General features: G+C 36.2%; 1 protein-coding gene and 1 long non-coding RNA gene across 2 annotated transcripts in view; one reads left to right on the top strand and one right to left on the bottom strand.

Moving 5' to 3' along the window:
* Positions 1 to 12,100, top strand: part of LOC133609492 (cadherin-12-like) — a 364,499-nt gene that overhangs the window by 159,873 nt on the left and 192,526 nt on the right. The window contains exon 3 of the mRNA XM_061965103.2: positions 3,833 to 4,127. Coding sequence (XP_061821087.1) covers positions 3,833 to 4,127 — 295 coding nt within the window. The remainder of the gene's footprint in view (positions 1 to 3,832; positions 4,128 to 12,100) is intronic.
* Positions 3,661 to 12,100, bottom strand: part of LOC133609493 (uncharacterized) — a 301,958-nt gene continuing 293,518 nt past the window's right edge. Inside the window, exon 3 of the long non-coding RNA XR_009815723.2 lies at positions 3,661 to 3,844. This is a non-coding gene — a long non-coding RNA (uncharacterized lncRNA). The remainder of the gene's footprint in view (positions 3,845 to 12,100) is intronic.

Genomic DNA, 12,100 nt, shown 5'->3' with positions numbered 1-12,100 from the left:
GCCACTGGGAACTGATTTTTAATGGTTTTAACCCTTCTGAAATTGTGATAATGTTCCCTTTTAAACAGACAATACTGCTTTTTAAATCATATGCAAACATCTGTTAAAGCACAGTGATCTTCAAAAATATACAGTTTTCAATAAAGTAACAAATTTAAAAATACATGGGTTCAGTTTTTTTTTATCGTGATATCGAATACATATTGAGAAATGTGGAATTGCACAGGTATCGGCATCGACTCCTGTAATGACGAGACTTACTTTCTAATTAGAGTCACTTCCCAATACAAGAACTAACAGTTTGTATCGCACATTTTGCCCTGAGCCATGACGGCAAACTTGAAGTCAACAGCGAGACGTTTACGAGCCTGAGTTGCAGCCATTTTCCACCAAATTGCGTAAGACTCAACAGATGTTGCACTTGTCTTGGTTTGATTGTAAAACGGGAAGACAATTATAACTTGGTGGTTGCAACAGTCCATTTGCAGCCGCAGGCAACAACAGCTTCCACCAAGTCTGGGTATTAAGTGACGTGGTTTCATGTGACTATTAAAGGTCCTAACGAGTCCATGCATTACGGCAATGGCTGCAAAAAGCGCCGAAACCCCCCGAAAAAGTGCGTATGCTAAATGAAGAACAGCTTGAAAAATTGTTAGTCTTCCCCGCGGGCGCCCCCGCTACAATCTGTTCCCCACCGCAACAAACATTGTGTTTTATTAAAAACTTGCAAACCTGCAAGCGCACGTTTCAGGGGAGCACCCGGGGGCAACGAGGCTCTTAAACTAAACTGCTGGCAGCCCGAAATGCCCCAAAAGAATTGCCGAGCTTTGTTTTGAGGCAACAAAAAGATGCTTCTGTTGGATGATTGTCTTTCTTTTGGTACATGGGGCAACAAAAGTCAGAACAAAAATCGCACTCAATTCTCATTAGCGGCGCTCGGAGGTTTTAAAGGGTCTGCAGTGTCCTCTTGAAAAATAAACACCAGGAAGGAATGCAAGAAGAGTAAGATATTGTTATTGTGTTCCGACGGTGCAAGGGTCAAGGAAAGACTCAAAAAAAAAAAAGAAAAAACTGTGTTTTCTAAAGTTTTTTTTTTTTTTTTGTCAACATACAGTTGTTTTCTCAGAAGTGTACAAGGAAACAACCTATACGGCTATACAAAGTTGTACATTGACTACTGTGAAGAACATCCTCATTCCATATCTATTATATGATCCCTTAAACTACCGGCACATTTATAATTTTTTTTTAATTTTTTCTATCATTCACAATCCATATATACAAACCCTGTTTCCATATGAGTTGGGAAATTGTGTTAGATGTAAAAATAAACGGAATACAATGATTTGCAAATCCTTTTCAACCCATATTCAATTGAATGCACTACAAAGACAAGATATTTGATGTTCAAACTCATAAACTTTTATTTTTTTTTGCAAATAATAATTACCGTAACTTAGAATTTCATGGCTGCAACACGTGCCAAAGTAGTTGGGAAAGGGCATGTTCACCACTGTGTTACATAGCGTTTCCTTTTAACAACACTCAGTAAACGTTTGGGAACTGAGGAGACACATTTTTTAAGCTTCTCAGGTGGAATTCTTTCCCATTCTTGCTTGATGTACAGCTTAAATTGTTCAACAATCTCTGTTGTGGTATTTTAGGCTTCATAATGCGGCACACATTTTAAATGGGAGACAGTTCTGGACTACAGGCAGGCCAGTCTAGTACCCGCACTCTTTTACTATGAAGCCACGTTGATGTAGCACGTGGCTTGGCATTGTCTTGCTGAAATAAGCAGGGGCGTCCATGGTAACATTGCTTGGATGGCAGCATGTGTTGCTCCAAAACCTGTATGTACATTTCAGCATTAATGGCGCCTTCACAGATGTGTAAGTTACCCATGTCTTGGGCACTAATGCACCCCCAAACCATCACAGATGCTGGCTTTTCAACTTTGCGCCTATAACAATCCGGATGGTTCTATTCCTCTTTGGTCCGGAGGACACGACGTCCACAGTTTCCAAAAACAATTTGAAATGTGGACTCGTCAGACCACAGAACACTTTTCCACTTTGTATCAGTCCATCTTAGATGAGCTCAGGCCCAGCGAAGCCGACAGCGTTTCTGGGTGTTGTTGATAAACGGTTTTCGCCTTGCATAGAAGAGTTTTAACTTGCACTTACAGATGTAGCGACCAACTGTAGTTACTGACAGTGGGTTTCTGAAGTGTTCCTGAACCCATGTGGTGATATCCTTTACACACTGATGTCGCTTGTTGATGCAGTACAGCCTGAGGGATCGAAGGCGCCATTAATACTGAAAGGTACATACAGGTTTTGGAGCAACATATGTTGCCATCCAAGCAACGTTACCATGGACGCCCCTGCTTATTTCAGCAAGACAATGCCAAGCCATGTGTTACAACAGCGTGGCTTCATAGTAAAAAATTGCGGATACTAGACTGGCCTGCCTGTAGTTCAGACCTGTCTCCCGTTGAAAATGTGTGGCGCATAATGAAGCCTAAAATACCACAACAGACACCCCGGACTGTTGAACAACTTAAGCTGTACATCAAGCAAAAATGGGAAAGAATTCCAACTGAAAAGCTTAAAAAATTGGTCTCCTCAGTTCCCAAACGTTTACTGAGTGTTGTTAAAAGGAAAGGCCATGTAACACAGTGGTAAAAATGCCCCTGTGCCATCTTTTTTTGCAGTGTGTTGCTGCCATTAAATTCTAAGTTAATGATTATTTGCACAAAAAAATATGTTTCTCAGTTCGAACATTAAATACAATATAATATCTTGTCTTTGCAGTCTATTCAATTGAAAATAAATTGAAAAGGATTTGCAATCATTGTATTCTGTTTTTATTTACCATTTACACAACGTGCCAACTTTACTGGTTTTGGGTTTTGTACATGCTTGCAACTGTATATATATATATATATATATATATATATATATATATATATATATATATATATATTGTTAAAAAAAATGAATACATTGTTTTATATGTGATGTTTTTTGTTAGAATTGTGTATACGGAGATTATTTTTCTTGACTTCGAAATAAATGAAAGTGTGGTTCTCCCTCCTTAGACGGGTCTGGAGTCAACGACGCGCACAAAATCCTTACTACGTCCACTCAAACATATACTAAATAAACACAAAACAATAAATAATGTGTGTGTGTGTGTGTGTGTGTGTGTGTGTGTGTGTGTGTGTGTGTGTGTGTGTGTGTGCAGACAGACAAGGTTTGTTGGACCTATGTCGTCCATAAATCCACTGTTACCGTCCATACCCGACTTGGGAGTTTCCCTTAATCCCTTCCGTTGTTAAGAAGTAAAAAGGCCGGTGTTGTAAAAAAATAATCAAGTAGCTCCAAGAGCATCGTGGGAGAGACAACAACAGGGCGGTTTGAACCCGCAGACGACGCCTTGATTGAGTCAAACGCTGCTTTTATTAGTGTTCAACACGGAGGATACCAGGCTAGGTTTCAAGTCTAAGGTCACTCCGGTTCTTCCTACTTTGGTGCAGCTTTGTCACGAGCTGCCTCACACTTAGCGAGAACCAGATCCGTGGTTTCATCCCGGCATGCATTATGCATGAGGGATTCATCCTCATTAGTCAACGGAACATTCCGACAGCCTGATCATTTTACGTTTCTGGTGACTTAGCGTCTGCGGAGCTTTTGATGCTCCCGAGTCCTCTCGACCGTCCCCATCCAGTCCGTGACAGCTCCTCCCCCAGAAGTGCTCCAGTCTCATCATTATCTGTGTCGTCGTTTGCGCTCAACCCGTCTTCTTTCCCGTGTTTCGTCTCCCGCAGCTGCACACCGACCTGGATAAGGGCGACAGCGAGGTGAAGTACACTCTCTCGGGGGAAGGGGCCGGCTCTATTTTCACAATTGACCAGACGACGGGGGACATCCATGCCTTAAGGAGCCTGGACCGGGAGGAGAGGCCTTACTACACGCTGCGCGCCCAGGCCGTCGACCTCAACACCGACAGGCCCCTGGAGCCGGAGTCCGAGTTCGTGATCAAGGTGCAGGACATCAACGACAATGAGCCAAAGTTCCTGGAGGGACCGTATCGGGCCACCGTCCCCGAGATGTCACCAGTGGGTAAGAAACCAAACACCAATGCCAAATGTTCTGAAATACTGTGTACTAGGTGGTGAATCTTTGGGCACCACACGATTGAATTCAATTCTTGTGGGTAACGATTCGATTCAGAATCAATTCTCGATTCAGAACGATTCTCGATTTAAAATCAATCCTTTTGAATAACATCGGGTGCCAGTTCTATGATTAACTACATTTCTCCATAAAACACATAAACAGCTCTATTACATTTATGTATTACTTGTTTTTTTAATTTTTTAATTTTTTAAATTTAATTCTACCAAAACATTTAATAATATCAAAAACAAATAAGGCAACAATAGAAGTATCCAACACTTCTCTTTTCTAAAGTAAATCTGAACAGCATATATGATCATCTACATCAACTGTATGATTTCCCTGAGCAGCTGGAAAGGAGAGATTGAAGGTAAAAATAAAATAAAAAATAAAAATAAAAATTCTAATTTTAATTTTAATCGATTAAGAATTGTTACAAATTAGTATTGTGATTAATTCGAAAATATATATATATATATTTTAAAACCCCTACTTTTTTTTATTATTTTTTTTTACCCAAATATTTAATAATATCATAAACAAATAAGGCAACAAGAGAAGTGTCCAAAACTTCTCTTTTCTAAAGTAAATCTGAACAGCAGATATGATAATCTACATCAACTATATAATTTCCCTGAGTGGCTGGAAAGGACAGATTAAAGGTAAAAAAAAATAAAAAAATACAAATAAAAACATTAAAAAAATAAAAGCTATTTTTGTTTTAAAATTGATTTTAGATTTGTTTTAATCAATTAAGAATCGTTACAAATAAGAATTGCGATTAATTCAAAAATCTATTTTATATATTTTTTTAAACCCCACAATTTAAAAATAAAAATAATAATTCTACCCAAACATTTAATAATATCATAAATAAATATGGCAACAAGAGAAGTATCCAACACTTCTCTTTTCTAAAGTAAATCTGGACATCAGATATGATAATCTACATCAACTATATAATTTCCCTGAGTGGATGGAAAGGACAGATTAAAGGTAAAAAAAAAAAAAATAATAAAAATAAAACAATTTTAAAATTAAAAGCTATTTTTGTTTTAAAATGGATTTTAGATTTTTTTTAATCGATTAAGAATCGTTACAAATAAGAATTGCGATTAATTCAAAAATCTATTTTATATATTTTTTTAAACCCCACAATTTAAAAATAAAAATAATAATTCTACCCAAACATTTAATAATATCATAAACAAATATGGCAACAAGAAAAGTATCCAACACTTCTCTTTTCTAAAGTAAATCTGGACAGCAGATATGATCATCTACATCAACTTTATAATTTCCCTGAGTGGCTGGAAAGGACAGATTAAAGGTAAAAAAAATAAAATAAATAAAAATAAAAACATTAAAAAATTAAAAGCTATTTTTGTTTTAAAATGGATTTTAGATTTTTTTTTTAATCGATTAAGAATCGTTAAAAATAAGAATTGCGATTAATTCAAAAATCAATTTTATATTTTTTTTAAACCCCACAATTTAAAAATAAAAATAATAATTCTACCCAAACATTTAATAATATCATAAACAAATATGGCAACAAGAGAAGTATCCAACACTTCTCTTTTCTAAAGTAAATCTGGACAGCAGATATGATAATCTACATCAACTATATAATTTCCTTGAGAGGCTGGAAAGGACAGATTAAAGGTAAAAAAAATAAAAAATAAAAATAAAAACATTAAAAAATTAAAAGCTAATTTTGTTTTAAAATGGATTTTAGATTTTTTTTAATCGATTAAGAATCGTTACAAATAAGAACTGCGATTAATTCAAAAATCTATTTTATATATGTTTTTAAACCCCACAATTTAAAAATAAAAATAATAATTCTACCCAAACATTTAATAATATCATAAATACATATGGCAACAAGATAAGTATCCAACACTTCTCTTTTCTAAAGTAAATCTGGACAGCAGATATGATAATCTACATCAACTATATAATTTCCTTGAGAGGCTGGAAAGGACAGATTAAAGGTAAAAAAAATAAAAAAATAAAAATAAAAACATTAAAAAATTAAAAGCTAATTTTGTTTTAAAATGGATTTTAGATTTTTTTTAATCGATTAAGAATCGTTACAAATAAGAACTGCGATTAATTCAAAAATCTATTTTATATATGTTTTTAAACCCCACAATTTAAAAATAAAAATAATAATTCTACCCAAACATTTAATAATATCATAAATACATATGGCAACAAGATAAGTATCCAACACTTCTCTTTTCTAAAGTAAATCTGGACAGCAGATATGATAATCTACATCAACTATATAATTTCCCTGAGTGGCTGGAAAGGACAGATTAAAGTTAAAAAAATAAATAAAATAAAAATAAAAATATTAAAAAATTAAAAGCTATTTTTGTTTAAAAATGGATCTTAGATTTTTTTTAATCGATTAAGAATCGTTACAAATAAGAATTGTGATTAATTTAAAAATCTATTTTATAATTTTTTTTAAACCCCACAATTTAAAAAAATATATATATAATTCTACCCAAACATTTAATAATATCAAAAACAGATAAGGCAACAATAGAAGTATCCAACATTTCTGTTTTCTAAAGTAAATCTGTACAGAATATATGATCATCTACATCAACTATATGATTTCCCTGAGTGGCTGGAAAGGACAGATTAAAGGTAAAAAAATAATACAAATAAAAACATTAAAAAAATAAAAGCTATTTTTGTTTTAACATTTATTTTTGATTTTTTTTTTAATCGATTAAGAATTGTTACAAATAAGAATTGCGATTAATTCAATTTTTTTTAATTTTTTTTAAACCCCACAATTTTTTAAACAGTTTTTTTTTTAATTCTACCCAAACATTTAATAATATCAAAAACAAATAAGGCAACAATAGAAGTGTCCAACATTTCTGTTTTCTAAAGTAAATCTGTACAGCAGATATGATCATCTACATCAACTATATGATTTCCCTGAGTGGCTGAAAAGGACAGATTAAAGGTAAAAAACAAACAAACAAAAAACAACTTAAAAAAAATTAATTACATATATATATATATATATATATATATATATATATATATATATATATATATATATATATATATATATATATATATATATTGGATTGTTTTTAATCGATTAAGAATCGTTACAAATAAGAATTGCAATTTTTATTTTTATTTTTAAACCCCTACTTTGTATTTATTTATTTTTTTATTCTACCCAAACATTTAATCATAACAACAGAAGTATCCAACACTTCTCTTTTCTAAAGTAAATTTGTACAGCAGATATGATCATCTACATCAACTGTATAATTTCCCTGAGTGGCTGGACAGGACAGAACAAAGACTTCTGTTGTTTGGATGTTTTACATTAGTTTCGGATGATACCACAAATTTGGGTATCAATCCGATACCAAGTCGTTACAGGATCATACATTGGTCATATCCAAAGTCCTCATGTGTCCAGGGACACTGAGTTTATAAACATAATATACATTTTAAATAAACGAAAGAAGATGTTGTGATGCCCAAAAAAATCAACGTTATCATAGTAGTATTGACTAGATACGCTTCTATACTTGGTATCATTACAGTGGATGTCAGGTGTAGATCCACCAATGGCGTTTGTTTACATTTTGACGCCGGTGAACTACGGTGTGCAGTGAAGCATGTTTAGCTATCCCTCGTCCTGCAGGGATGATACTTGTAAGAAACTTACTTTATTTGTCGCCATGGAGGCGAGGATTAGTGATTAAGAAGTAGCTAAAACAATGCCGACTGCGGCTGGGCTTTAGCTGCTAGCTAGTGTTGCGTTTTGGACCAGTTGTTCCTCCCAGGGAATTCAAGTCACAAGTCGCTCCCAAGCTCTTTACGACACTTAAAGCCGAGTAGAAAAACCACCAGAGACAGAATAGGTATTTTGTAATATATTTGCAAAATTTTGCATATATATATACATTGAGACCAGTCCAGCATAGAACATTCTATCGCGCCGCCAAGATGGTCTGCCCCCGAAAAACCCTCTCCCCTCTTAAGTCCCTGGCAGTCATGTCCCTCTAGACAAAACAAATGTCCATTATCTCTCTCTCTAACATTCCAAAGCTTCAAGGTTAACACACACAGTTTACTTGCAGACAAACAGAAAGAGAACAAATGGAAAAACACGAGCTGTTTACAAATATGACTATGAATTAAAAGAAGTAACACTTAAATTCGGATATATGTAAATATCTGCCTCCGACACTAGCTAGCCATGTCTCAAAGCACCTCTTCCGGTGGCCGTTTCAGTGTTATAACTTCACCTTTATCGTTAGTTTTTAAGCCGAAATGCGTCCGTTCTCCCTTTTCTGTCTACACGCTGTGTCTGCTTGTAAGTACTCTGTGGGTGTGCGCTACCGAACATGCTCCTCTGCTCGTAAACCAGCAATGACACGACGGGGACCGGTACTTTTCAGAGGCGGTATAGTACAAAATATGATTCATTAGTATTGCGGTACTATACTAATACCGGTATACCGTACAACCCTACTCTTTGTGTAGTATCGTTTGACCTATACCTATACTACTAAAGTTAAACCAGACTTTGAGTGTTTTTAACTTTCAGCACCAAAGCTAAACTCTGACTTTCCCTTGATCCAAAACTCCAAACATGTATTGTATTTGTGCACATCTAGGATTGGTCGTCATTATATAAGCAAACAAGGAAAATACAGATAGGGTCCTACAACGGAGCCCTGGGGAACACCACCTTAAATATCTGGTGGAAAGGAGGTGCAAGTACTCAAACAAACATCCTGTTCAAAGCCTTGGATGAAAGGAGTCGAGGTGTCTAAATGTTGCAGGATTGTCGGAGTAACTCGGCTGCAATGCTTCAGGAAACGAGATGTCACAAATTCAGAAGTATTCTCGGCACAAGCCTTTAGGGGGTGATGTCAAGGAAGCCACGGGAGAGTTGCGGATGTCGTCTAATATATTTCAAGTCGTACGTCTCGGAAAAAAAAAAAGATCGGGACAAGTCATGTTCGGGGGAGGTTAGCAAACAGCGCGGGTCCTTGTACCTGACGTGGAGACATAACACAAACGTTGCCTGTGAAGGAGACAGAATAATTGCACAAGCGGAGGTGAGAGGGTTCGTTTCTCACAGAAGAGAACTTGTCAGCCAACATTAGCGAATGACGGATGTGCATAATTAGCGGAACATGGAAGAACTGCCTCGTCTTTCCCCCTCCTCTCACTCGCGAGCCATCAACGCGGCGTATTTGTTTGTAGCGCCCATAATGAACCTGGAGATTTGTTTGCTGCTATCAGCTTGCTTTGTGCACCAGTTGCTAATCAGATTCCAATTTCTCTGCCCTTCGCCCGTTTTCTGAGCGGAGTCCGGCCTCCCGTCACATGCTTTTAGAAGTGGAATCATCTCCAAGGTGACAGGAACCCACAGAGCAAAGGGGTTTTGTGGCCGTGGGGGCGGCGGGGAGAATGAATAATTCACCGCTTGTTTTGAGCATCTCAAAGAAAAACACAAGAGCAGCATCAGTCACCTCAACCTCCGAAATATGAAACACCCGCCCTCCAAGAATTGCGGAATCTACTTGTTGTCGTATGAAGACTCCATCTGGATCGACATAAAGAAGAAGCCTCGAGGGCGGAGGGAAAAATCAACCACCAGGCAGACAAAGTCGATGCACGCTCACAGTGGCAGATCTGCCAAGTCGGCAGAAAAGTTGGGATTTATTAAGTAGATGTTGGAAAAGCTGCGTTTAGAGTATACGGTAGGGTCTTCTAAGCCAAGGGTAAGGCTGCAGCTATCGATTATTTTGGTAATTAAGTAATCGATTGGTTGGTTTGATTAATCGAGTCATCAGATAAAACACGTTTAAGAGCCTCAATGCGTATTTTAGTGAAAATAGTTCTGTCCGCCATAACCTCGACATTTTAAATTGCTTCTATCAGAAAAGTTCAAGAAAAAAAAGTGCGCTCTCTTGCAGCAGCCGTGCGGAAACTGTGTTGCATTCTTAAAGTGCCGGGCACTTCGTGAGGTCCGTATTTGTATTATTTTTTTGTTAGTTAAACTTTTTAAACCAGAGCTGGGCAAATATTTTGACTCAGGGGGCCACTTTTAGAGAAAAAATGTGTCTGGAGAGGGAGGGGGGGGGGGGGGGGCAATGTGTATGTGTGTATTAATGATATACAAAATACACTCTGACCAGACTTTACATACAACAAGTTTTGAGCAAATAAATGAAGTACATTCAGGTAAAACACTTTAAAACTGATCCTGGATGACATTCTCACCAAAAAAAAGCATTTTGTCCAAATATTGGTGTCTTAAGAAAACATATCTTTGAATCATGCAAGCGAATAACCTGTGATTAGTAATCTAAATCCAAAAGGATAATTAAATCGGATTAAAAACTATTTTGACAGGAGTAATTATTTGCAAAAATGCCATACTAAAAAATACAACTGACCTAAATCCTACCAAAAATTGCACCTGAAAACCAAAATGTGTGCAAAATATGGTAAGTGTTCGGGTGTGTCATATAATTTTCAATGGTTTTAGTTGGCAGAGTAATATTAAGAATATTGATAAGAAGGTTAGATGAAGTATTACACTAATTGCCGTTGTTCAATCCAAACATGAAATACAAGATAAGAATAATTATATTTTGTTATGATAGTTTAGAACACGGTGGTCCAAACTAATTTGTCCCATGAGACCCCGGGCATCTGGCCTGAGGGGTGTTTCCAAATTAATTGTGTTATCCGATTGCTGCAAAGCCAGTAAATCAGATAAATGACCATTATTGTGTTTTCACTTATAAGACCAACAATACCAAAAAAAAAAAAACACAAAAAGTCAACAAACATGATCACACACAACAACCTGCTCACTGAACTTCGTGGATTTTATGAACAACTTCCAACCTCCATAAAACAATTCATAATTACACCCATCCATTACAATGCATGATGGGAAAAATGCCAAACACGCTCCATGCTTACCCACGTTTGGCGCATTTTAGCTGCTTCATATTTCTGACTACTTTAAGGAGGTCATCATGGAAGTAAACAAGGTACCATATTTTCCAGATTATAAGGCGCACTTAAAAATGTTTTATTTTTTTTCCAAAACTCGACAGTGCGCCTAATGTACGGAATAATTATGGTTTTGCTTACAGACCTCGAAACTATTTTATTTGGCACATGGTGTGATGATAAGTGTGACCAGTAGATGGCAGTCAAACAGAAGAGATACATGTAGACTGCAATATGATGGCAACACTAACATTTTATACGTTCCTTTGAAAATAAATTACACATGGCGCTCAAAAATCTATAAAAATGTTTTAGTACGACTTTGGTAAGCTATGACGCCGCACCGCTTGATGGATTGTCGGCACATTAAACATACGAGTATTATTATGGTGTGTGTATAAGGAAATACATATTATCTGGCGTTTTGTTTCGCAATATTATGCAAAATAACATTTTCTTACCTTCTGGTACCTGCTGATCTGTATTTGGGATCTGCATAAATCCTGAAAATTTGCCTGCGTCCGCCTTTGTAGTCCACCATAGTCAACAAGCTTCTTCTTTTTCTATACCTTCTTGTTATAGGACATTCATCCTCCGCTTTTGCCATTTCTAGTATAAAGTAGTGTAAAGTTCTTACTTGTATCTGTCAGTAAACTTGCCATGAAAGCGCTAAAACATACCGGTGTAGTGAGTTTACATTATTCACCCAAGGAACTTTAGTTATTAGAGTTCCGGTCGGACGTTTTTTCACTGGACACATTTCCAGTGTTGTTGTTTCGGGATGAGGAGATGCTGCTCTGTTATTGATTGAAGTAAAGTCTGAATGTCATTAAAACAGTTAGCTCCATCTTTTGACACTTCTTCCACTCCCGTCCTTGCAC

The sequence above is a fragment of the Nerophis lumbriciformis genome, linkage group LG07 (genome assembly GCF_033978685.3).
Source record: "Nerophis lumbriciformis linkage group LG07, RoL_Nlum_v2.1, whole genome shotgun sequence".
NCBI classification, from domain to species: Eukaryota; Metazoa; Chordata; class Actinopteri; order Syngnathiformes; family Syngnathidae; genus Nerophis; species Nerophis lumbriciformis.
This window is presented reverse-complemented; position numbering and strand designations above follow the sequence as displayed.